Source organism: Hemitrygon akajei, chromosome 8, assembly GCF_048418815.1.
Source record: "Hemitrygon akajei chromosome 8, sHemAka1.3, whole genome shotgun sequence".
Taxonomy (NCBI): domain Eukaryota; kingdom Metazoa; phylum Chordata; class Chondrichthyes; order Myliobatiformes; family Dasyatidae; genus Hemitrygon; species Hemitrygon akajei.
The window spans coordinates 114863958-114891231 of NC_133131.1; the positions used below are offsets into that span (position 1 = coordinate 114863958).

Here is a 27274-nt window from a genome sequence, read left to right on the forward strand (position 1 = left end):
GTGCAGGGAAAATATTGAAGATCATTCAGGATAGAACTTACTTGTATTTGGAAAACCACGAACTTATTACAGATAGGCAATGACCGCCAGGGACTTCATGTCTTAAGAACTGAGGTGTGCAATGAAGGTAAAGAAGACCGATGAACATAGGGCAATGACTTTGGTAATGCTTCCAACAAGTTCCTTAACAGAAGGCCAATCCAAAAAAAAAAGGGCCAAAGATCCATAATAATTTGGAAGACTGGATTTAAAAATTGCCAAGGAAGGGAGAGGGTCAATGATGGGACCTCTGGATAGTAAGGAAGGCTGTCAAAGGATACAGCAGAATATTGATCAGTTGGAAATACAAGTGGAAAAATAGTAGATTGAGTTTATCAAGGTATTGCACTGTAGGAGGTCAAATGCAAAAGTATACAGTAAATGGCAGAATCCTTAGGAGTAGTAATGTACAGTGAGATCTTGGGAGTACAAGTCCACAGCGCTCTTAAAGAGGCAACACAAGTAGACAGAGTGCAAAGATTAAGGGGTAGCATGCCTTCATTGGTCAGGAGACTAGATACAAATGTTGGGTATACTGTGTACAATTACAGTGTCTATTAAAAGTATTCACACCTCCCCCTTAGAAATTTTCATGTTTCATTGTTTCAATTTAATTTGGCTTTTTTGACACTGATCAACAGAAAAGACTCTTTCATGTCAAAGTGAAAACTAATTTTTACAAAGTGAAATAAATTAATTACAAATATAAAACACAAAATAACTGAATGCAGAAGTATTCACCCACTTCAAGTATGTATTTAGTAGATGCATCATTGGCAGCAATTACAGCCTAGAGTCCGTGTGGATAGGTCTCCATCAGCTTTGCACATCCAGACCCTGCAATTCCCATCCCCCTCCCATTCTTCTTAAAAAGACTGCTCAAGCTCTGTCAAGTTGCACAGGGATTGTGAGTGAACAGTCCCTTTCAAGTCCAGCCACAAATTCGCAATTGGATTGAGGTCTTGACTCTGACTTGGCCACTCTAGGACATTAACTTTGTTAATTTCAAGCTATTTCTGTGAAGCTTTGACTTTATGCTTAGGATCATTGTCTTGCTGGAAAACAAATCTTCTCCCAAGTCGCAGTTCTCTTGCAGATTGCATCAGGTTTTCCTCCAGAATTTCCCTGTAATTTTGCTGCATTCATTTTACCCTCTACCCTGACAAGCTGCAGTGAAGTATCCCCACAGCATCATGCAGCCACCACTATGCTTCACAGTAGGGATGGTGTACTTTTGATGATGTGCAGTGTTTGGCCTATGCCAAACATAGCTTTTTGGCCATCAGACTAAATGCTCAATTTTGGTTTCATCAGACTACAGAACCTTCTTCCAGCTGACTTCAGAGTCTGGCAATCTCCATCTGAGATTTCATGTGAGTTTTTCCAACAGCAGCTTTCCCTTTGCCACTCTCCTATAAAGCTGCAACTGGTGATGCACCAATGCAACAGTTGTACGCACAGTCTATCCCATCTCAGCCACTGAAACTTATAACTCCTCCAGAACTGTCATCAGTCTCTTGGTGACATCTCTCACTTGTCCCCTTCTTGCACAGTCACTTTGTTTTGAGGATGGCCTGCTCTAGGTAGATTTACAGCTGTGCCATATTCTTTCCATTTCTTTTTTTTTTTAAACTTTTTTTATTGTTTTCAAATTTACAGAATAAATGTGTATGAGAAAAAAAAGTGTTACCCAGCCCCCCTCCCCGTAACCCCTCCCCCCTAACATCCCTATTAGAAAAAAAAAGAAAGAAAAAAAAAAGGAATGCCTGGATATTGGAGGGTCCCCACATGCTCCACGGAGTTCGTAATAACTTTAGTGTATGTATTTATTTCTTTCCCCAAGTAACCAATTATTTCATCTTCGGAGCACCTATATATTTAATCCTGTCTTTTGTAAATAAGGGCGCCAAATTTTCAAAAATGTTTCATATTTATCTCTTACATTGTAAGTGATTTTTTCAAGTGGAATACAGCCATAAATTTCGTTCTTCCAACGATCTATACTTAGATATGTATCCGATTTCCAAGTCACTGCAATAGCTTTTTTGGCTACTGCCAATGCAATTTTTATAAATTCTTTCTGATATTTATTCAATCTGGATATCGGTTTTATCCCTTCAATATTACCTAGTAAAAGTAATATTGGGTTGTGTGGAAGTTGTATTCCAATAATTTGTTCCAGTAAAACTCTTAAATTTGTCCAAAAAGGTTGAATTTTAGAGCAAGACCTAGGGCTTATTTAAGAGAAAAGCTAGGTCAAACAATGTTACTACCGAAACCCAATGAAATAGAAACTTTAATTCAAAAAGGAAAGATTAAAAAATTTATCTCTTGTATGTATAATTTGATTCAAAAACAGGCAATTAAACAAGGAGTCCATAAGTCAAGACAAAAATGGGAAAGTGATTTGAATATCAAAATTGAAGAAAAAAACTGGTCAAGACTATGTCTTGAGAGTATGACAAATACAATAAACATTCGATTAAGATTAGTGCAATACAATTTTTTACATCAACTATATATTACATCACAAAAAATAAACAAATTAAACCCAAATCTATCTGATCAGTGTTTTCGATGTAACCAAGAAATTGGTACTTTTTTACATTCTTTCCATTTCTTGATGACTAACTTACCGGTAACTGTATTCCAAGGAACATTTAATGACTTGGAAATTTTCTTGTATCCATCTGACTTGTGCTTTTCAATAACCTTTTAGCAGAGTTATTTGGAGTGCTCGTTTGTCTTTATGGTGTAGTTTGTGCCAGGATACTGACTCACCAGCAGGTGAACCTTCCAGATACAGGTGTATTTCTACTACAATCAATTGAAACAGCTTGACTGCATACAGGTGATATCCATTTAACTAATTATGTGACTTCAAAAAGCAATTGGTAGCTAAGTGATGATTTGGTCTGTCATATTAAGGGGGAAGGAAGAATACTCAAGCAATCAATTATTTTCTGTTTTATATTTACAATTAATTTAGATCACTTTGTAGAGATCTGTTATTTGACACAAAAGTCTTTTATGTTGATCAGTGTCAAAAAAAGCTGAATTAAATCCACTGTGATTCAATGCCATAAAACAATACACATGAAAACTTCCAAGGAAGTGAATACTTTTTATAGGCACTGTATGTTCACCATATTATGAGGAGGATGAGGTAACTTTGTCTGGATTGGAGGCTATTACCTATAATGAGAGGTTGGACAAACCTGGATTGTTTCTCTGGAGCATTGGATGCTGAAGGGTGACCAGATAGGAATATACAAAGTTTATGAGGGATGTAGGCTAAGCACAGTTACTTTTCCCCTCTAGGGCAGAAATGTCAAATAGTGTGCATGTGCATATTTAAAATGTATCTTGTACATCTACTTTAAGCTCCCACACACCTTGGAACATAATACCACAGTGGGGTGTGGAATCAGATTTAACGTTAAAAAAGCATTTGTACAGGCATGCTCAGAAATCATACAACATACAAAAAAAGCTAGCAGGCAGCACAGTAAGCAAATGAGAAAGATGGAATGTCAGTGTTCACTGAATAGGGATAGAACAAAAAAAAACTTACGATAGTACACCATACCTGCTGCACTGCATAAACTATTGAGCTCCTTAATGTACTTAAATTACAAGCAGATCAAAAATGATTCAACTAATCTATTCCAGAGCTGTAAATGCCAAATATTATATTCAAGTCTATTGGTTACTTGTTAGTCCACAATACGAGGACTCGGAAAGAAAACAAAACTAAGGCAAAATTGGCTTGACAGACCTAAAGCTTCCTGTTCCTATTTTTTATTCTAGTTATTAATAGGTATATGCATGTGAATGTACCAAAAAGAAAAAAAAAGCAACAAGGTTAATGATAATTTGGTAAGCACTGTTAGAAAATGATAGCCAAGTAAGTAATAGTTTCAAACAGAATTTTAAGTACTTTGTGCAGGCTTAGGAGACAAGAACAGGGCAGTGCCCAGATGGATAATTTAAGACAACACTGGTACTGTGTGTCACCCCAACTTTGAAAGGCTAAAACTGTACAACTCTACCTACATAGTTAGGGGGGACCCAATTCAAAATTTTTTTGTAAGTGCGGTTCCTTTGAAGATACAGATGTCTATTTTGAACAAAATCTATTTCCTCTGCAATGAATCTAGTATATCTTTTAAGCTTTAATTACAAAAATTCAAGACCTTTTGCAAGCAATTAACTATACTAATTCATTTTCACATGCAGTCTCAATTAAAATTAATGTTTAATTATTTTCATTCAAACAATTTTAACTTGATAAAAGACTCAACATACTGCAGTTGAATTTTATAAACTTAAATCATGTGTGGAAAACTTCACTTACTTCTGAAATAATCTTCTGTATATCCACATCATTGTGAAATGAAACAAAACCATATCTGAATATAAAGAAAAATTGTTTAAATTCATGATTTAATTAGTATCACATAAAAGGTACGATCAACAAAATCAAGACAAGGTAATTTACTTCCAAAACCCACATGTAATCACTGTTGTTGGAAACATGGCACTTAATTTGCATGGACTGACATCGAAGCAGAAATATTATATAGGGAACAAGAAGCAATCCATGGCACTCCGTTACACCACCTCAATTTTTACTTAGAGTCATGGAGTCAGAAGTACAGCACAGGAACAGGTCCCTTGGTCCATCTAGTTCATGCCAAAACCATTTCAACTGCCTACTCTCATCTACCTGCACCAGGACCATAGCCCTCCATAACCCTATTATCCAAACTTCTCTTCAAGGTTGAAATCTAGCTCGCATGCACCACATGTACTGGCAGCTAATTCCACACTCTCAAGACCTTCTGAGTGAAGTTTCCTCCTCAAGTTCCCTTTAAACTTCACACCTTTCACTCTTCAGCCATGGCCTCTATTTGTACTCCCACTCAACCTCAGTGGAAAAAGCCTGCTTGCATTTACCCTATCTATACCCCTCAAAATTTTGTATACCTCTATCAAATCTCCTCTCAATCTTCTATGTTCTACAGAATACAGTCCTAACCTAATCAATCTTTCCTTATAATTTGGGTTCTCCAGACATGGCAATATCCTTTACATAATATCCCATCTTCTGCACTTAATACATTGATTTACAAAGGCTAATGTGCCAAAAGCTTTCTTCATGGCCCTATCTACTTGTGACGCCACTTTCAACGAATTATGTACCTGTATTCCCAGATCCCTTTATGCTACCACGCTCATCAGTGTACTACTGTTCACTGTGCAAGCCTTACCCTGGTTGGTCCTGCCAAAATGAAAAACCTTACTTGTCTACATTAAATTCCATCTGCCATTTTTCAGCCCAATTTTTTCAGCTGATGTAGATCCCTCTGCAAGCCACGATAGCCTTCCTTGCTGTCCTAATGTCATCTGCAAATTTGCTGATTCAGTTAACTACATTATCATCCAGATGATTGATAATAGATGACAAACAACATGGACCCAGCACTGATTCCTACAGCACACCACTAGCCACAAGTCTCCAGTGAGAGAGCCAACACTCTACTATCACTCTCTGGCTAGTTCTACAAAGCTAATATCTAATCCAATTTACTACCTCATCTTGAATGCTGACTTACTGAACCTTCTTCACCAGCATCCCATGCGAGACCTTTGTCAAAGGCCTTACTAAAGTCCATGTACACAATATCCACTGCTTTGCCTTCATCAATTTTCTCGGTAACTTCCTCAAAAGAGCTAGAAGAGCCAGTCCCTTAGAATACCTTCCAATAACCTTCCCACAACTGATGTCAAACTCACTTGCCTATGATTTCCTGGTCTCTGTTTACAGCCTTTAAAAAAAAAAAAAACAGTGGAACATCACTGGCTATCCCTCCAATCCTCTGATACTTCTCCTGATGCTCAGGATTTTTAAAATATCTCTGCTAGGGCCCTGGCAATTTCTGCATGTTGTCTATAGAGTCCGAGGAACACCTTGATAGGCCTGGGGGATTTATCCAGCCTGATTTGCCTCAGGGTAGCAAACACCCCCTCTGTTATCTATACAGGATCCATGAAGTTGATGCTGCTTTGCCTCACTTCTATAGACTCTAATTGCCTAAGTACATACAGATGCAAAGAATTCATTTAATATCTCCTACGTCTGTTTTGGGTCCACACTTGGATTGCCATTCTTGTGTTCCAGAGGGTGAATTTTGTCCCTTGCAATCCTTTTGCTCTTAACATATCTGTATAATCTCCTACAACTTGTCCGCTAGAGCAACTTCATGCCTTCTTTTAGCCTTCCCGATTTCTTTCTTCAGTTTTATCTTGCATTTCTTGTACTCCATAAGCACCTCATTTGTTCCCACTTGCCTATACTTGCTATACATCTTTTTTCTCTTAACCATACCCTCAATACCTCTTGAAAACCAAGGTACCCTACACTTGTTACTTTTACTTTTTCTGACAGGTTATATTGTTTTATATTTGATTTTTATTTAATATAGCAAAGACGATAACCAAAGTTTAACAGTTTATTTTAAAAATCAAATGCTGGGTGCAGCGATATCAAGAGATTTGGATCCAAGTTTGTCAAGTGGATTATCCAAGGTAAACTTGCCTAACAGAAAGGATCATTTTAATTTTTACAGTCTAACTTTACAGAAGGAAATCCATAGAACCACAGAACATTACAGCACAGAAACAGACCCTTCAGCCCTTCTTGGCTGTACCGAACCATTTTTCTGCCTAGTCCCACGGACCCGCACTTGGACCATATCCCTCCATACATCTCTCATCCATGCAGCTGTCCAAGTTTTTCTTAAATGTTAAAAGTGAGCCCGCATTTACCACTTCATCTGGCAGCTCATTCCACACTCCCACCACTGTGTGAAAAAGCCCCCCCCAATGTTCCCTTTAAACTTTTCCCCCTTCACCCTTAACCCACATCCTCAGGTTTTTTTTCTCCCCTAACCTCAGTGGAAAAAGCCTGCTTGCATTCACTCTATCTATACCCATCATAATTTTATATACCTCTATCAAGTCTCCCCTCATTCTTCTATGCTCCAGGGAATTAAGTCCTAACCTATTCAATCTTTCTCTGTAACTCAGTTTCTCAAGTCCCAGCAACATCCTTGTAAACCTTCTCTGCACTCTTTCAACCTTATTAATATCCTTCCTGTAATTCGGTGACCAAAACTGTACACAATACTCCTCATCAATGCCTTATACAACCTCACCATACAATTCCAACTCTTATACTCAGTACTTTGATTTATAAAGGCCAATGTGCCAAAAGCTCTCTTTACGACCCTATGTACCTGTCACACCACTTCTAGGGAATTTTGTATCTGTATTCCCAGATCCCTCTGCTCTACTGCACTCCTCAGTGCCCTACCATTTACCTTATATGTTCTACCTTGATTTTTCCTTCCAAAGTGCAATACCTCACACTTGTCTGTATTAAACTCCATCTGCCATTTTTCAGCCCATTTTTCCAGCTGGTCCAAGTCCCTCTGCAAGCTTTGAAAACCTTCCTCACTGTCCACTACACCTCCAATCTTAGTATCATCAGCAAATTTGCTGATCCAATTTACCACATTATCATCCAGATCATTGATACAGATGACAAATAGCAATGGACCCAGCACTGATCCCTGTGGCACACCATATCTCACAGGTCTCCACTCAGAGAAGCAATCCTCCACTACCAGACTTCTCCCATTGAGCCCATGTCTAATCCAATTTACTACCTCACCATGTATACCTAGCGACTGAATCAAAACCAATTATTAAACAAATACATTCAGACACAACTTTGTTGCTTCTTAATTCTTTTAAATCTGCCACACAGAGCTTGGATTTCAGGATTATTATCCTGATGACTGGCTGAATGCAAAAGGAACATCAGCATTCCAATGTTCACAATACACTCCCCAGCTCCCTACAAATTCACTGCCACCTAGTCATAATATCAATTCTTTCAGAGTAAAAAAAAAAGGCATTTATATACAACATTGCTTACCTTCTTTGAACCTAGAATTCCATTTATTCATTTTAACTGATGAAATAATTGCACAAAATTAGATCTGTGCTATACTGTTCCCAAAAATGATTTACTTTTAAAGCAATTCATAATACTTAGCAGCCCAAATCTAATGAAGATTGACATGATTACCAGAGTAAAATACAGAGCAAGCAATGTACTCCAGAATACAAGAGTCACAGAAAGTTTAATTTGACATACTAGTTAGGAAGAAATTATTTGTGGGAAAGCAATACAATTTGTAGATTGCACAGTCATTCTATATATTACCATTCACACAAAATTCATTTATCCCCACTGCAGTGTTAGCCATTTCTCTACACAAACATTTCTCCTGACACTAGAGCGCTAACATTACTACACTGTTAAATGCTTTTGTAGAAAATTCAAATACATTACATCCACTTATTTTCCCCTTCATCCATTCATTATAGCTCAAATTTGTCAAACACTAGTTTTCCAACCAGTCAACTCTGCTTGGGTATTTTGATTTTCCAAGTGTTTTGCCACTATATAAAGGGTTATGAATAGATCTGCTTTTAATAAATTATGCCAAATGCTGGAATTTAGTCAATCGACACTTCTTCCCAATCCTTCATATTTACCAAGACCATAGTGCAATAATTAACTTCAAATAAAGAATTTCTTACCCTCTTGAAACACCACCTCCATCACTGATTATTTTAACTTGTTTCACAGCACCATACTTTGTAAAGAAGTTCCGCATTTCATCCTCACCCATCTATCATGGAAAATAAAAAATCAGTACATTTGTTTAATAGGGATTTAAATGTTTATGTATTACTAAAATTAGGTTATCTTTACATATCCTTTCGGTCTTCACAGCTCCAGAAAACTACTGAAACCTCAAGACTGACCAATTCTATGTAGACAATTGAACAAATGTACAACTCACAACTGACTCAAAGACAATCTTCAGATGGGCCTAGTGACAAGATAATGAAGTATCATGCTGAAGGCTGGTTAGTAAAGAACAAGCCTAGGTGACCACAACAGTAGTCAATGAGGAAAGAGTGAGAATTATGAACATCAACCCTGAATTATTGCACAGAAGCCAACAAGTATCTGTAGCAACGGAACTGAGAACACAGAACACTTAAAAAAAAAAAAAAATTGGAAACACTCAAAGGTGCAACATTAAGCTCAAAATTAAGTCATATTCAGAAAATTGTAAAGTTTTACTTCAACATGGAACAGATGACTTTCTGCAGTGTTACTTGCAAATATCAAAATATTACTAAGTGAAACCCAAAATGGAAGCTGTTGTATATTTTCCCCATCTCATTATTTCTGGCTTGAGAATAGCTTTCTACAGCTAATGGATTTGCTTGACATAACAGTACAAAAAGCAACCATCCTTCTGATTTCTCCTAGCATTATTTTCTCATCCTATCTCTATGTACAATTTCCTCCTCACTTTTGGTTAAGTGTAAAGGAGTTCTGAGGGGCACACAGAATGGTGGGTGCTTGGAATACACTGCCAGAGGTGGTAGTCTTGTCTTGTCCATAATGCACTGACTGCTGCCACTGTGCTATAAATATGCAGGAGCAGTGTGTGGTTAAGTGCCTTGCTCAAGGACACACATGCTGCCTCAGCTGAGGCTCAAACTAATGACCTTCAGATTATCAGCCCAAAACATTAACCACTTGGCCACGCGCCAACACTCTTTGATGGATGTATTTAACTCTTACATACTGTTCGTGTCAAATCTGACCTGTTTTGACATTTGACAGCAGTAAAAACACCCTCAATGCCACTCTTAAGCCGATTTTTTTTAATTTATGCAAATTTTGGGTCACTTTAGGAAAAGTCATCAAATTTTGGCTTAAAAAATGGCATTTAGGGTGGTTTTACTGCTGTCAAATGTCAAAACCGGTCAAATTTGACCCAAACAGTATGTAAGGGTTAAGGAGGCTCTTAGGTAGATCCATGAATATTCAGAGAATGGAAGGACATAGGCATTATATAGGCAATAGGATTTAGTACAGTGAACAATTTAATTAATAATTTAATCAGTTCAGCACAACATCATGTGTCAAGGGGCCCATTCCTGTGCTGTACTAACATTTAAAAAAGCACTCAAGCAGAAACATAAATATGAAAAGATTTGAGGGATATAGGCCAAATGCTAGAAAAATGGACTAGCTTAAATGGAAATCTTAGTCAACGTGAACCAACTAGGTCAAAGAGTACATTTCTATGCTGTATGACTATGACCACAGCCTTGAGAAGTCAGTTTGAGACTTAATTATCTGTAACATTTAAAAACTCAACTGCAAAATTATTCAATGTGCAACATTATATGATCCCCAATTTTGATTTATTTATTTATTTATTTAAAAAAGTACCTACCACTAGGTCTGAAAGGAGCAGATTGTCTTTGAGGACAGGCTGTAATTAAGACTTGAAACCAGCAGTTTATAATTGAAGTCAGCAGTTTAGAAAGTGAAACAACTTGAAATCAAAAACAAGATCCTGAGGGGTCTTGACAGGTGCTTGTGGAGAATGCTCCCTCTTATTGAATAAGCTAGAATCAGTGGCACTGCATAAAAGAGATCACTAATTTAAGATTGGTGAAATCTTCTCCAAGATTTGATTGAAGCAGAATATTAAAATATTTTAAGGTAGAAGCAGATAGCCAAGTAAAGGGGTGAATAGTTACCAGTGGTAGACAAGAATTTGGAGTTCAGATTACAAACACATCAGCCGTAATCACATCAAACGCAGAGCAATTATAGGCTAAGCAGCTTTATTTTCTCTCAATTCCTACAAATTTTCACCTAAATATCTTTTAGTCTTTTTCTTTGTAAAGGGTATAATAGTGGTGTTGGGGAAACAAAGCTCATGGTCTATGTTCATATTCAGGTTTCCTTTAGGATTTCTTTTTCTAGCCTTGCCACACCCCACCCACATGACTTTTTCTTGAAGAAACTATACATTTGGGTGCCTACCAGGAGATCTGTCCTCACACTTTATACATAATAATCCTGGTTAACCTTAAAGCCTGCAATCTTCAGGAACTTTCACAATTCCTCCAGGTGCCCTTTACTTCATTTAATCGTCAACTTTAATACTGGGTGCTTGTTACAATAGATAGGTCTCCAGGCAAAGTTGAGTTTCGTGGCCATGAATGGGTAGACAGCAACTTCCATCACACCAAACAGGAAGGTTACATGAGACCACATGGCAAAAAGTATCAACATGAGAAACAGCAACTGCTAGTGGCCCATATTCACCATTCTGGCCTGCAGTCCTGAGCAACAGATCTCAGTGCCACTGACTGCAATGCTCATTCCAACCTGCTCCACGACAACCATCTCAGGTAGTCATCCATTTCCTCAGAGGCCCACTCCACACAGAGCTATACAGCTGAGATTGTTTTAAAGCATTTAAAGCAGTGCCAGGAACAGATTGAACTGGGAATTCACACCAGGTTTACAGCACTGCAACCTTCGCATCCAAGAGCTTTCTCATTTCCATACCTTTATGTAATTCAGAAGTTGCCAATTTTAACTTTTCTTTTGCATATTACTAACCTACAGAATGTCTTTTCTTCAAATTTGTACTATCCTTTATTTCCTTAGCTAGATACAAATTCACTCTCTCAATGGAACTTGCCTTGGTTGAAAAGCTTCTCAGAGACTTCCCCCCTCCTTACCTCTACTGTTGAATGTCCGCATTCTACTTTGCTTCTTTTCCTCAGAACCATGAAACAATGGAAAGCTCAGTGATTCCAAATAGAAGAATTGTTGTTTTGCTTGGTATATTTACACCAAATTCTTCCAGCAGTGAAAAGTTGTGAAAGGAAGGTATAGATTTTAGTCCTGTTGCTCTCTTAGCTACAGAGGTGCTAAAACTGAGGGGATGAAAGAATGTCACAATCTAGTGAAGTAAAGACGTACCTCAAAATCAATTCCACCAACAAAAATAGTGTTTGGCATGATTTTTCCATTTGGCAAAACATATCTTCGATTCACAGCAGATGCTGAAGACTGGCTGTCCAATTCCTGATTGACATCTTGTGATTCAATGATTCTTCCAGACTGCAAACAAAAGAAAGTGTTCAGGAATAACATGAAAACAATTCAACTTGTTATTTTAAGTTCTAAATACATTGGTCAAAGTTACAGAGCACATGGAATTGAAGGCAGTATACCAATGTGTGCTGAGAATTAGTTGTTAGACCAAAGAGTTTCTCAACAGGTAGATTTTTCTCAGGTTGACAGGTTGCAACTCGTAGTTCTCCTCAGGATCTCTGAGCCCCAGCTATATTATTTTACCTATGTATTTGCCAAGGACACTCAGTGTTATTTTCAATCTTACAGCTGATTGAGGTGTAGGTTTGGGTATGAGGGATTGTGATTAAATTTTAAAAAAGCAATAGCACACAGTTAAGTCTAAGCCAAAATCAACTTTTTTCAAATACTAAACTCAAATTTTTGTACCCATTTTGGGATAGGTGAGTCAGAGTTGCACATGACAGAAATTGATCAACAGTCCACTATGTTACGCAACCATCATGCCATCTTTACTAATCTCACTTTATTCAAAATCCCTCTATGTTCGGCTTATTCAAAGATCTGCCTGGATGCCTCAAATGTTGTACTGTTCCTGCCTCCATCACCACCTCTCGCAGCTCATTCCAGATACCAACTACTCTGAAATTATCCCTTGGATTCCCTTTAAGCTTCCTTCCCCTCAGCTTAAACTTATGTTCTCTAGTTTTAGACACCTCTAACATGCAGAACTCTAGCTATCTACCTATACCTTAATTTTATATAATGATCATGTCACTTGTCCACCTCTTTTTCATCATCACCCAAGTGACCAAAATGCTCAATATAAAGACATGAAATGCATCATACAAGAAAATGCCCATTTACCCTAGTGAACTAGTCAGAGAATTTTCAAGAATATTTATTGGCAACCACCTATGAGTTGAAGGTGGAGCCAGGCACACTCACAACTTACATTATATGTCACAAAATTATCAAATGTTTAAAAAATCCTAAGTATTTTGCCAGAAAATGGGTGATGTTATAAACAATTTAGGTGCATAAAAATCATACATTGTAATTTGCTTTGTGAATACGAAGCTTGATTAACCAAGGAACTCTCTCGAACCTCCACTCAGCTGGATATAATACTATACGCAGCCCAAAGCCAAATTCCTCAAAATCAAAATGAAACTGAGTACATATACAGCATTCTAAAGAGGGAAGAGTGAACTACCTTAAGTCATAGTATATATTGGGATCAAAAACATAGGTAGGAAAAGGGATGAGGTCCTAAAAACAGAATATATCAAGTTAGGCAGGAAACAAATACAGGACCCCTGGTTAGTAATCTCTGGATTGTGGCCTGTGCACATGTCTGCAAAGGCAAGAATAAGATGATTTGGTAGATGAATGTGTGGCATAAAAACTGGCGTGGGGGCAAGGTTTCAAATTTCTGGATAATTGAGATCTCTTTTGGGGAAGGTATGACCTGTACAAAAATGATGGATTATACCTGAACCCGATATGGACCAATATCTTTGCAGGCATTTGCTAGAGCAGTTGGGGAGGGTTTAAAAGGGATGTGAAATAATAGGGCCAAAGATGGGGCAATTGGTTTACAACCAGATGCAGTGTGTAGTGAGACTGTGAGGAAAGATAGGCAGATAACAGGGCAAAATTGCAGTCAGTGGGATGAAATAAAGTGTCACGGGGGCAAAAATCAAAAAAGTGATGAATTCACTTGAACATGTTATAACTGAATGCACACAGTATACTGAATAAGATAGAAGATCTTGTGACGCAGTTTAAGATTGGTAAGTATGGTGTGGGCATCAAATTGTAGCTGAAAGTAAATAAATAGGTGGGAGCTTCACATCCAAGGATACACATTGTATTGAAAGGGCAAATGGGTGGACAGATAGGGTGCCACAGCTGTTGCTAAAAAATGAAATCAAATTCTTGGAAGTGACATAGGATTGGAAGAAGTAAAATCCTTGTGGGTAGAGTTAAGGAACAGTAAGGGTAAAAAGATCCTGAAGGGAGTACCAAAGTAAACCAGAGCATTAATAAAAGTTTAACCTTTACACTTAAATATTAGCTAAAAAGCCACGGTGTCATGAAAGTTGGATAAATAGTGGAAATGGACACCAGTCTAGTAACTCTTCTCCCCCCAATTGATACTAGCAATTCAACAATAATTAGAATGATGCAGTCCCACCTGAGAGCCTGAACAATAAGTGCCTTCAAATTGAGGGATGTGGCTGCTCTTACGCAACTATGCAATGCTCTGCACAGTGACATTGATGTACATTAGTATTTAAAACTCATTACTGGCTGCAAATACTTAAAAATTTCATCAATTTTTAAGCTACATAGAACAAATTCAGTTAAATATGGCAAGATATTATGAAAATATTGACAAATGATTAGCTAGCCATACTGCAAAAATTTATTTATGGTTGCAGTTTGTTAAAAGTAAAACTAGAACTCTACAATCATCTTCATACTGAAGATGTAAGAAGGGCAAGTCTACAAAAGTAATTGAATTATTATTAAAAAGCAATTGTTGAATCAGATACAGTTTATTGTTTCTAAAAGTTCATCCAGAGAAACACAAGCTACAATTAAAATCAAAACTTAGCAAAACACATTTGGTACAGTTAGCATTACAAGTTTCCTTTATTCAAAAAGATTATGAAATACAAATAATCAACCTCAGAACATCCCAAACCAATTCAAAACGAATGAATTACTTCTCTCATTGTTGCCGTTACTACCTGGGTGCAGCAGTTACAAGTCTGCAGAGTAAAGCTTATATATAGTCCAATTCAATATTATTTGCTCAACGTACACTTCAATATCAATGCCCTCAATACTAACATTAATAATGTATCCTATTAAATGTGGTAGCAACTTCAATAAGATTAAAATTCCTTATTCAAATCATGTTTTTATAATTGTGTCACCTAGAAAAGTAAACAGTGCCTAGCAATGATAACCTCAATCTGTTGCTCTACAAAATCTTCAAGTCTAGTATCTTCTCAGCACCTTGCAAGCCACAGAGGTGGAGAAAACAATATAGATTGCAAAACTGTCGATCTACCTCTCTACCAGAGGCCTTCAGGTTCAAACCCAGAGAATAATTGTCAGTTTACTTAAAATTACATACTGTTTATTAGCAAGCTTGCATTGCTCAGTTGAACTACAGAGTCCCCACTCACAGAGCCTGGGAAAATCTGCAACCCAAGTAATCCCCAAGTATGGTCTGACCTGCTGTTAAAAACATTCGCTATCACATATGTACTGATAAGGGTATGGTGCGATTTTCATGCAACAAACACTTCTTTGTTCATACATTATTCTCACAGCACAACTTGTCAAGCTGCCAGTAAGTCAGTTGGGTTTTAGCCCTTTTAAATCTGCATATAATTCCTCTATACAACATCTGGGGTCTAATGTTTTAGACAAGTTTAATACAACTTCTTTGCTCTGTACCTGTGTACTTCTTTAAAGCTGCACATCTCACTTACCTTTTAAAACAGGACTTAGGATTTGACAGAAATAAACCTGAGCTTACATATTCTTAAGTGTTCACTTTGCTTCATAATTTTAATATTTATGGATTCAGTCAAAAAGAATGGAAACAGGCCCTTTGGCCCATCAATGCCTGGGCTGCAAATCAAACATTTACCAACAATAATTCCTTTTCTCAATTCAAAGCCCATGGCATTATATGCTACAATGCTTCAAATAATTTAAGATTCAAAACATTTCAGATGGCAGTGAGATATTAATACGCAGCAGTCTCTCCGGACTCTAGATTGGGGATTGCCAAATGTTATGTGGATTTTCTGGTGTAGTCTGTTTTGTCATGTGCTTTTGTGATATCATTCTGGAGGAACGTTGTCTCATTTTTTAAACTGCATTGCATTTGTGGTTTCTAAATGACAATAAACTGAATCTGAAATCTGAAATACTCCCCAAGACTACCAATTAAATACAAGTGTATCTGCCTCCTCAATCCGAGTGTATCCCAGATTTCAACCACCCTATGAGTGAAAAGAAAACTTCCTCAGATCCCCTCCAAGTCTCCCATCCTTTAGTCTGACATCTGAGGGGAAAATTTTTACATTATCTATGCACCTTGTAATTTTATATAGTTCTACCAGATTCACCATCAGCCTTCCTTGCAGTAAAAACAAACTCAGCCAAATCACTTTCTCACACTGAAGTTCAATCCAGGCAACATTTTGATGAATCTAGAGCAACACAGAAAAAGCAGTAGAAGAACTTAGCAAGTCAGGAGGCATCAATGGAAGGAAATAAACAGTCACTATTTGTATCAAGACTCCTCACATGGCCTGGAGAGGAGGAAATAACCAGTATAGACAGGTGAAGAGAAGAGGTGGAGCAAGACCCTATTGATGGACCACTTCCTTACTGATGTTCAATTAAATTACCATCATACAACTCCACACTCAACATGCTGGGGTCACCACTATTCATGAAGGTCAGAAGTTGGATAATTGTCACAAATAACATTACATTACTCAAATATTCTACCACCTAATGACTTTAGTGCATCACTAACACTTGTAAAATAAACCCCATAAATCTAGATAAAGTAGTTGATTGGTACCCAATCCACAAATCTATAATATTCCCCAATTCTCCTTTCAGGCTGCAGTGAATACCATTTAGGGATTCACTGAATCATGTTGATGAACCTTACTCAAATTCACAGCAATTAATCTCAGGAAAACAAACTAGAACAATATCACTCTCAAGTCTCTCAGTTGCATTATGGAAGCATTTTTCATTCCTTATCATTTGTTTAAAACCTAGAATTCTCTACAGAGGAACCTAATAATATTATCAAAACCACAGAGATCCTGCAGATGCTGGAGATCCAGAGTAATATACACAAAATGCTGGCGGAACTCAGCAAGTCAGGCAGCATCTATGGAAATGAATAAACAGTTGGTGTTTCAGACCGAGACTCTTCATCTGCACTGAAAAGGGGAAAGAAGCAGAATAAGGTGGGACAAGGACAAGCTAGGTAATAGATGAAGCCAGCTGGGTGGGGGAGGGGAGATGAAGTAAGAAGCTTGAAGGTGATAGGTGGAAAAGGTAATGGGCTAGAGGAAGGAGTAATCTGATAGGAAAGTGGATCTTGGGAGAAAGGTGTCACTCTTCCCTTTCAGCCACAATGAGGATGCTCCCAGGTTTGAGAGCCACCCAAGTCAGTCTGGGTAACCTCCAAACTGACATTATCAGTAATTTCTCCCACTTCAGATTTTCCCCTTCCCTTTCACTCTTCTGTCCTCCACTCTGGTCACTTACCTCTTCTCCTCACCTATATCACCTTCCCCTGATGACCTTCCTCCACCCCTTTCTCACATGATCCACTCTTCTCTATCAGATTTCTTCTTCTCCAGCTCTTTGGTCTTTTCCACATCACCTCCCAGCTTCTTACTTCATTCCCCCCAACCATTTGGCTTTACCCATCACATTCTAGCTCGTCCTCCTCCCACTACCCTACCTTCTCATTCTGGCTTCTTTCCCCTTCCTTTCCAGTCCTGATGAACAGTCTCAGCTCAAAATGTCAACTATTTATTAATGTCCATAGGTGCTGTCTGACTTGCTGAGTTTCATAGGCATTTTGTGTATGTTGCTAATAATTTTATCACAAATTGCAGCAACTCAGTAGCCTACAGATTACCGTAATGCTATTATAGCACTAGCTACCTGGGTTCAATTCCCACTACTGACTGTAAGTTGTTTGTATGTTCTCCCTGTAACTATGTGGATTCCCTCCGGGTACTCTAGCTTCCGGCTACATTCCAAAGACATATAGTTAGTAGGTTCATTATGTAATTAGACAGCACAGGCTCCTTCAGCTAAAAGGAGACACAGACTTGTTACTGTGCTGTATCGATAAATAAAAAACTCCTCCCCTTGTTAAAGACCCACTGATATTGGCAATCAACTGTAAGAAGGGAAGTTCAGTTGAATCACTATTAAACTCCTCCATTCCAACTGACAACTCTGTCCATTCCTCTACTACTTCTGTCAGCAAGATTGGTTGTGAAACTAAATTCCAATTTGATACAAGACTGAAGGCATTTCCAATCCACACTGTCTGCAGAATCAAAAAGGATGCATGTAACATGCCAGTCTGAAGTGATTGTAAGGATGACTTACAGCAGATTGAAAAGCTTGAGCATGTAGACATTAAGAGGATGTGCTGGAGCTTTTGGAAAGCATCGAGTTGGATAGGTCTCCAGGACCAGACGAAATGTACACCAGGCTACTGTGGGAGGCGAGGGAGGAGATTGCTGAGCCTCTAGCGACTATATTTAACTATATAACCATGGGATCGAGTTCAAGAGCAGAGAAGTAATGTTACAGCTACATAGGACCCTGGACAGACCCCACTTGGGAGTACTGTGCTCAGTTCTGGTTGCCTCACTACAGGAAGGATGTGGAAGCCATAGAACAGGTGCAGAGGAGATTTACAAGGATGTTGCCTGGATTGGGGAGCATGCCTTATGAGGAGAGGCTGAGTGAACTCGGCCTTTTCTCCTTGGAGCAACGGAGGATGAGAGGTGATGCGATCGAGGTGTACAAGATGATGAGAGGCATTAATCATGTTTTTTCCCAGGGTTGAAATGACTAACACAGTTTTAAGGTGGTTTGAAGTAGGCACAGAGATGTCAGAGGCAAGTACCGTTAGTTGTTTTTTTTTTAATGCAGAGTAGTGAGTGAGTGGAATGGGCTGCTGGTGACAGTGGTGGAGGCAGATACATTAGGGTCTTTTAAGAGACTCCTGAATAGGTCCATGGAGCTTAGAAAAATAGAGGGGCATGGGTAACCCTAAGTCATTGTAACCTTTCTATTTTCATAGAACAGAAGAGAACAGTACAGAGTTTAAAAGTCAGAACAATGTTGTGCCATCTTATATAAAACTACTCCACAATTAATCGAACCCTATACTCCAAACAAAAGAAAATCTTCAGATGCTGGAAATCCAAGCAAAGCACACAAAATGCTGGAGGAACTCAGCAGGCCAGGCAGCATCTATGGAAAAAGTACAGTTGATGTTTTGGGCCAAGACTCTTCAGAAATGGAGAGGGAAAAAAATGGCAAATCAGGGTAAGAAGATAGGAAGGAGGGGAGGAAGAAATAAATGCTGAGTTCCTCCAGCATTTTGTGTGTGTTAACCCTATACTCCTACACAGCTCGTAACCCTTCATTTTTCTTACATCAATGTGTCCAAGAGTCTCTAAAGTGTCCTTATTCTATCAGCTCTACCACCACTCCCAGCAGTGGGCTTCAGGCACTCACCACTCTCTATGTAAAAATCCTACCTCTGACATCCCCACTAAACTGTCCTCATTTCATCTTCAGCTTGTGTTCTGGTGTTTTAGAATTTTTTAAAAAATCACATTAAAAGTGCATCACAAAAAATGTTTTAAGGGACATTATGCCATAACTATTTCAAGAGTATTACAGATAACTGACACTCCCAACAGCTTTACATATGAAATCAAAGACATAATTTAAGTTATTTGATCCCTGACCTATACCGCCAGTGTACTTTTCATTATCAATTTGCTAATAGAACACGATACATTATACATGTTGTGTTAACAGTGGGGTGGAAATTCTTAGGCTACAGGACAATACAGTATGGATTAGTTACTAAGATGGGCAGAGCAATTGTAAATTGTAAGGTGATTAATTTGGATGACTAACTGAATCAAGAGCATGCAAAGCAAGGTTATGATATGAAGCTTTATAAAACATTAACTGCTCTCAGTATTCCTGTGGTTTAATGTCTCCACACTACAAAAAAAAGATGAGATTGGACCAGAGGGCGAGGGGGAGGCTCACAAGGATATTCTAGTCCAACAACACAAAACATGTCAATTACAAGGACAGAATACATCTGTAGAGTTTAGTTTGGCTTGGGGGAGAGAGTGCAGGAAGAATTTGATAGAAGTACATGCTGTAGTCAGAAGTGACAGATTCAAGGACAAAGACTCAAGTGAATGAAGTACATTTATCACTAGGTAACAAATGAAAAAATATTACAGGAACATAAGCAACAAGATTTCCTAACTAAAGAACCCTTTCAAGAAATAAACAAGAGAAAAATCTGAAGATGGTGAAAATCTAGCAACTCACACAAAATGCTGGAGGAATTCAGCAGGCCAAGCACCATCTATGGAAAAAAGCAAATGTTGATGTTTCAGCACAAAACATCGACTGTGCTTTTTTCCATAGATTCTGCCTGGCCTGCTGAGTTCCTCTTGTCTTTAGTGTGTGTAGCCCTTTCAAGAAACCCACTGCAGGCAGCATAGGGAAAATTGCCATAATTAACTATAAAATTCCAGGATCTCTAGGAGTACACTGACATGGGGGCCTCCAGTGTGCTCAAAAATCAAAACTTGATTTTTCCTCTTCAACCAAAGGACTCCTGCCATCACCTCCGACAAACTGATCTGCTGCCATTGCAAACCACTTCATTACCTCCCCTAGCCTTTCTCAACTGCTTTTCTCCAAAACAAACCAAAGGTTTCTCAACTTGATCTTTAAAATGCAAGACCAATGGCCTTTCCTTTTATAAAATTGATCTTTAGAAGAATATTTCTCAGACATTCTACCCTCACACCTATATTGACAACCATTGTGAAGCCCAACTAAATTTACCTATTTACTCTGCCATTTGAACCTTTTGAACCATCTAGTTAGTGCCTTGCGGTATATGGGGTGTCTAGGGAGGGGTAGCACCTCTGGTGGGGGGGGGGGCCTGCCATACCCTTTTCAGGGCAACTTGTCCATCTTTGGTCCCCACCTGGCGCTCAGCTCTCACCTATGGCTCCAAGTAGTTGTAACAAACGCAGCGGCCCCACCCTAGTAAACCACCTCGGCAGTCGAGCCAAACCAGGTAAGGGAAGCCACTAGGTCTTTGACCCTTGGTGAAGTAGGGGATCTGCCTATCTCAGCGTGTGAAGTCTGGCCATGCCAGATTGAGCAGAAGAGGCTGATTAATGGTCCAACGGTCAAAAATTCAGGCGTTGGTGGAGTGCTAAGAGCACAAGGCACTTAGACATCCTGGTCATCCACTGCAAGAGGTGGTGACCTCTTTAAACTCACCTGGCAGAAGGCAAAGGCAAACCACTGCTGTAACCTGCCACGTACATGATTTCCCAATATGTCAGAGCGGCGCAGAGGGAAATCGTTCCCTAACTGGAAATTCCAGATGTGACCTAATGATGACGAGGAGTTAGTGCCTTACTAATATTCAAAGATATTCTACTTTGGAATGCAACATCTTAAGTATACCACATTGGATAATTCACAGTATTAAAAACACTTTACCCCTGCACCATTTTTCTACGTTTTGATTCTTTTAAAATCCAAAAACCCATGAACTCAATTTAAACATACTCAATGGCAGAGTTCTTGGGTAGATATTTTTAAGGATTCATTTCCATTTGAGTAATCTCTTTGGATTTCAGTCCTTAATTGCCAAACCAATACAGTTTTCCCCCGCCATCTGAAAGTAGAGTGTTCCTATGCAACCGTTTGTAAACTGAAATGTCGTAAAGTGAAGAAGCAATTACCATTAATTTATACGGGAAAATTTTTTGACCATTCGCAGACCCAAATAACCTACCAAATCATACCAAACAACACATAAAATCTAAAATAACACTAACATATAGTAAAAACAGGAATGATATGATAAATATACACACTATATAAAGTAGAAATATTGTAGGTATGGTGTAGTTTCACTTATCAAAATCGGGAAGACAGCGAGCAAAAATAGATTTGGAGAAAAAAAAAATCGGCACGTACATGCATACGTACGCACGTGTACGCATGTACATGCATACGCAAACAATTGCCCGCACAAAGCTTCACAGTCATTGTAGTCTTTCTCGGGGTAAACACATGTATAGAGTTTTTTTTTCTCGTAAAAGCGAAAATCCTCTTTGGTTGGTTAAAACGGGTACTAATGTAGGTCTTTCGTAACAGCGAGTTGTCATAAAGCGAACGTTCGAAAAATGGGGGACACCTGTATTTTAGGAATGTGACACCAGTCCTAGGTATCTGAGACAGGAAATATTTTATTCTTATTTAGAAGTACAATATGGAACAGGCCCTACCAGTCCAGCAAGCCGCACTGTGCAGAAATCTACTTATTTAACTAAGCCTAATCACAGGACAATTTATAATGATCAATTAGTGCAGGGGTCCCCAACTTTTTTTGCACCACGGACCGGTTTAATATTGACAATTTCATTGCGGACCTGCCAACCAGTGGGGGGGGGGGGGGGAGGGGTGTTAATCACGACCCTAATATAGGTGATAAGTCAACTGAGACACTTATAAGTGGCTAATACACTCAATTTCATTTCTAAAAGGGTTTATCTAACAAATTTAATATTAAACACACAGCGCACATTTTCCCTGTATGAACATATAAAATCATTGCAACACACCAATATCATTGAATCAGTGGGAGCACTGGGCTTGCTTCCTTGCAACAAGATGGTCCCATTGAGGGGTGATGGGAGACTGCGACACTCGAAGGGGATTCCTCATGTCCAGTCTATTCTGCAATTTAGTTTTCCTTGCATTCATTGCAGAAAACCCCGCTTCACAGAGATATGATGTTGGAAATGGAAGCAACGTTTTCAGTGCTTCTGTGGCTATCTCAGGATATTCAGCCTTGACTTTGATCCAGAATACTGGCAGAGATGTTACGTCAAATATACTTTTTAGCCCACCATCATTTGCAAGCTCAAGGAGTTGATCTTCTTCCTGTGTTGATATGGATGACGCGTGGGTAATGACCTCGCGTGTGTTCAAGTTCCAACAGTGGGCGTGACAGGGAATGAGGAAAGGTGCAGCTGACCCACATCGTTTCATTTCGCCAAATCATATCGTTTCCTCGCGACCCAGTAGCACATGCTTTGCGGCCCAGTACAGGTTCACGGCCCGGTGATTGGGAACCACTGAATTAGTGTACTAACCTATTCATCTTTAGAAAGCAGGAGAAAACCAGAGCAGCCAGAGGAAACCCACACACTCACAAGAAGAACATCAACTTCTTGCAGATGGCATCAGAATTAAACCTCAAACTCTTAACACCCCAAGCTGGAATAGCATTGGTCTACCTGCTACACTACCATTTACTCTTCAGGCACCAAGCAGTTTTATTTTGGAGAGATCTTATTCTTCAAAATTCTGGGTAACAGAGACAGCTTGATTAATTCTTTTTCACGGAACAGTTGCCCCACCAACATCCTACTCATTCAGTAACCTGGTGAGCTTTGATGCACTATCACACACATTCTTTCTTGGATAGGGAGACCAGATCTGTACATTATCACTTGAGTATGGTTTCACCACAACATCCACACCTGCATTTATATTATGTAATAAATACCATTATTTACCTTCCTAATTGTTTCACAAGCACATAAACTTCCAGCAATTCCTCTGCAAGACCAAATTACTCTGAACACCATTTATCATAATACCAAAAACATAGACAGTACTTTTTTAAACCAGTGAATAGACCCTTTCCTTCTATATTCCATGTCATCTTTTACTCAGTTATCTGTAACCCCTTGAAGACTTAAATCCTCTTAATCTAGAAGTACTACCTCATTCAAATCATCACTATAGTTGACAACAGCATTGATCTTGATTTCAAATTGCAGTACACCCAGCTATTCACTTCTCAAACTGAAAGTAAGCACTTATTCAGTTCCTTTTCTATCCATTTAACCAGTCCTCATCCTATGTCAACATGACCTCAACTTCATTTGAGAAATTCCTGAAAAACAAAATGTTTTCCATTTTCTCTCTTCCTTCGATCAAAGTAAAACGAAGCTTAATGCTAACTTTCGATTTCAATGCCCATAAAATGCTGGAAGACGATAAACAACTATGCACTATCCATACAATAATCTCTTTCAAAAACTTCAGGTCATCTCCCGTTCCTGCTCCAGCCTGCCCATCTTCTCAGACACCATTAGGCCATCGTTTAAACGTATTACCAGATTTCTTAAATAGCAGCTAGAAATACCGTTGGATGAATTATCTTCATTCATATATTAAAAATATATTAAGAAAACGAGTTTTGAAAACTATGCGAATTTACAAAAACAAATTACTAAGTTCTCAAAGAGCAAAAAAAAATCGTCGACGCTTCTGCATAAACTTTGGTAAAGTTAGAAGTACTAGATTCCGTTAAGACACATAGCACGTGGTGCGAGTTTCTATATTCACGTTGTCGAAAGTTAATTGAAATCGCCCCCTTAAAGCCAGAACACGGAGAATAATGGTAATTAGTTTTCGTTGCCTTGGTGCCTTTACCATTTCAGCCATTTCGCGCGATATCAACTCCCTCCCCACAGCCACCGAGCGGAGACGACACGCGCCGCCGCCGCCGCGCCCGCTATTTATACCCAGCTCCAACCATCCTTTTAGAAAGCGGGAGGGGAGTCGCTGAGGGCCATTGACCAATTCATCCGAATACAATAAATATTCACTCTTTTTTTGGTAAATGATCACGAGACTAAAAATATAACAAGTACGTTGAAATCCGATCCATCAAAATATCAAACCGAAGTCACCAGTGTAGAAGTTTGTGTACTTTCATTGCACCCCCTCCAGGAGGCGCGCGGTGGTACGTACTCGGCACGCTCGCCTTAACTGTTGGCCTGTCGCGCGCAGCTACTTGACGCCATCTTGAAACACGAAGAACCTTTTAACGCCCGTGGTTCAAACACGGAGAGCGCGTTCAAATGGTGGCAACAATGGTTTACCTCAAGTTAATGGTTAAATCTCACGATCATTTTCCCCGTAGCCTAATATAACCTCACTTTAACCTCATTAAAGCATGGAATTATGCTAAGAGCAGAAATCTGACGGTTGCACCCATGTTAATAACTCAGTTTAATTTAAGCAGTCCAGTTCCACTCTTGACTCCCCACAGATGTTTATAGCTGGATAGTTTCGGTTTAAAGTTTCTGCTAGTATCTGCTGGGGAGTTGATCATTGAATAGTTTGAGCTTTGGAGACTGCAGTAAATCCTCACCATGTTTATGTATTTTAATTTCTTCTCCAAGTGTGATGCACTCTGTAAGGGAACTATATGTTTTTCATACCTTAATCAGAAGTTTGAAGGGATGATTTTTGACCCCATGAAAGTCCTGATCATTGATGGCAAGGTTAGGGTGAGTTTTGATGTAAACGCCTGTTGACACATTTTCCCGACAGTACTTGGAGGCTATAGATAAGGCTTTTTTTTTGTCTTACTCAAGTAATAGGGGATCTGAGTTTCTTCTAACTGAGATACGGAAATTAATGCAATGAATGTGCTGTTGAGAATTTTGTATTCATTTGTTACAGTTACCATGAGCTGATCTCCAATCTAAGATGGCAGAGAGAGCCAGCTGGGAAGATAGGATGGTAGAGACTTACCTGAGACAGGTGACTGAAGTGGCGGAGTCATAAAGCGCAAGGGCCACCTGCCCAGGGAAGGGGCAGCTAATGGGTGCCTGAGGTGATGCAGAATGAGGTCACCCCTGTGGTTGAAAGATGCTGGGAACACACCAAGCCATCCTAACTGGTGGATTGGGCTACAAGGTAAGAAGGCCATGGCCATTCAACATTACATAGGAACAGACTGGCTCAGACACACACATTTATGGAACACTCCAAAAATTGTGGACAGTGGCAGGGCAGGGGGAGGGTCATCTTTCTGGAGACCTGGGTCAGGCTAGATACTCTGAGGCCAGAGTCAACAGGCTACTTTTTAGCTTTATGTGTGACAAAGATGATATCCTTTCCTACTAGCTCTAATGGGATCCATCTGGTATGATTTCCATAAATGCAACCCAATTCTGTTCAATCCTATCATTCAAGATTCTCTGCTACTACATTATTTTTGATTCCAGCATTTTGGCTACAAATGGTGGTAGTTTCTCCTTTCTTCAATAATGGGGTTATTTTTGAGTAATAGAATGTTTTTGATTCATACAGTGTGGAAACAAGCTCTTTGAGCTACTGATACTGTGCATCAAGCTCAGGATCTTATTGTCCCCACACTCCCAACAGATCCTACAATTCTATCGCAGATTCATACAGAAAGAACAATTTATGATAGCCAATTAACCTACACACCTTAAGAATATGTGAAAATTGGAGCACCTGGGGTAAAACCATTTAGTTACAGAGAACTCCACCAGATCACATAGAATGCTAGTATTATAAATGGGTTGTTGGAGCTATGAGACAGCAGCATGACCAGTCAAATCACTTTGCTATCTATCCACAGACACAATTTCAGAATCTATTGAACTTTGAAAGATGATAATCATTGTTTCTAAAGCAACTTCTTCAACAACTCTGATGTTGATCAGGTTTTGGTTTACACAAATTAGTTGTTGTAATGGCATTTTGGATAAGAGTAATGTGGTTAATGGGTATGCAAGATTTAAGTAGCATGTGACTAAGTAATAGGCGATTTTTTATCAGAATTTAAATTAAAATGTTAAAAAATGTGGACGTTAAATTTGAACGCACTTAACAGTATTGTATAAAATCAGAAAGCTGGAAGAATTCAATGGATCAAGCAGTATCTGTAGAGGCAAAATGTGTAAGTCAGCCTTTTGGATTGAGACCTAGCATTAGGACTGAGAGGGACGAAATAAACATTGCCAACATATAGCAGTACAAGGAAGATAGATGTGGTATAGTGGCTGGTAAGTGATAGATAGAACTAGATAAGTTGAGGATTATGTCAAAATTGTTTAAAACCTTTCTGGCTACTTGGATTTAAGAGGAATGCAGTAATAAACCAAGGGCTTTATGCTAAATGTATAAAAAATTTATATAGGCTCCAATTGGCATTTGTTTTTACTAATTCTGGCTACTATAGTTTAAAGGTGACAACATGTTGGCAAAATCTTGAAAAAATCTTCTGAAACGGGAATAGAAATGAAAATTTACAGATGCTGGGGGATCAGGGAAGTTAGGATCATTCTCCTGAAGGGAAAGGTGATTAGGTATAATTTGATAAGTGCCCAAAATACAGTGTCTTTAGAAAGAGTAAATATAAAGAAACTCTTTCCAGTGGAAAGAAAATACAATGCAAAT

The 27274-nt window shown here is 38.7% G+C and overlaps 1 protein-coding gene across 1 annotated transcript in view; it reads right to left on the reverse strand.

Annotated features, from left to right (window-relative positions):
• The window catches only part of dazl (deleted in azoospermia-like), a 67577-nt gene extending 43046 nt beyond the window's left edge, over positions 1-24531 (reverse strand). Inside the window, exons 1-4 of the mRNA XM_073052948.1 lie at positions 24488-24531; positions 11990-12130; positions 8716-8807; positions 4397-4451 (exon numbers count right to left, since the gene is read on the reverse strand). Of these exons, the coding sequence (XP_072909049.1) occupies positions 4397-4451; positions 8716-8807; positions 11990-12130; positions 24488-24499 (300 nt within the window). The 5' untranslated portion in view covers positions 24500-24531. The remainder of the gene's footprint in view (positions 1-4396; positions 4452-8715; positions 8808-11989; positions 12131-24487) is intronic.
• Between the last annotated feature and the right edge of the window lie 2743 nt (positions 24532-27274).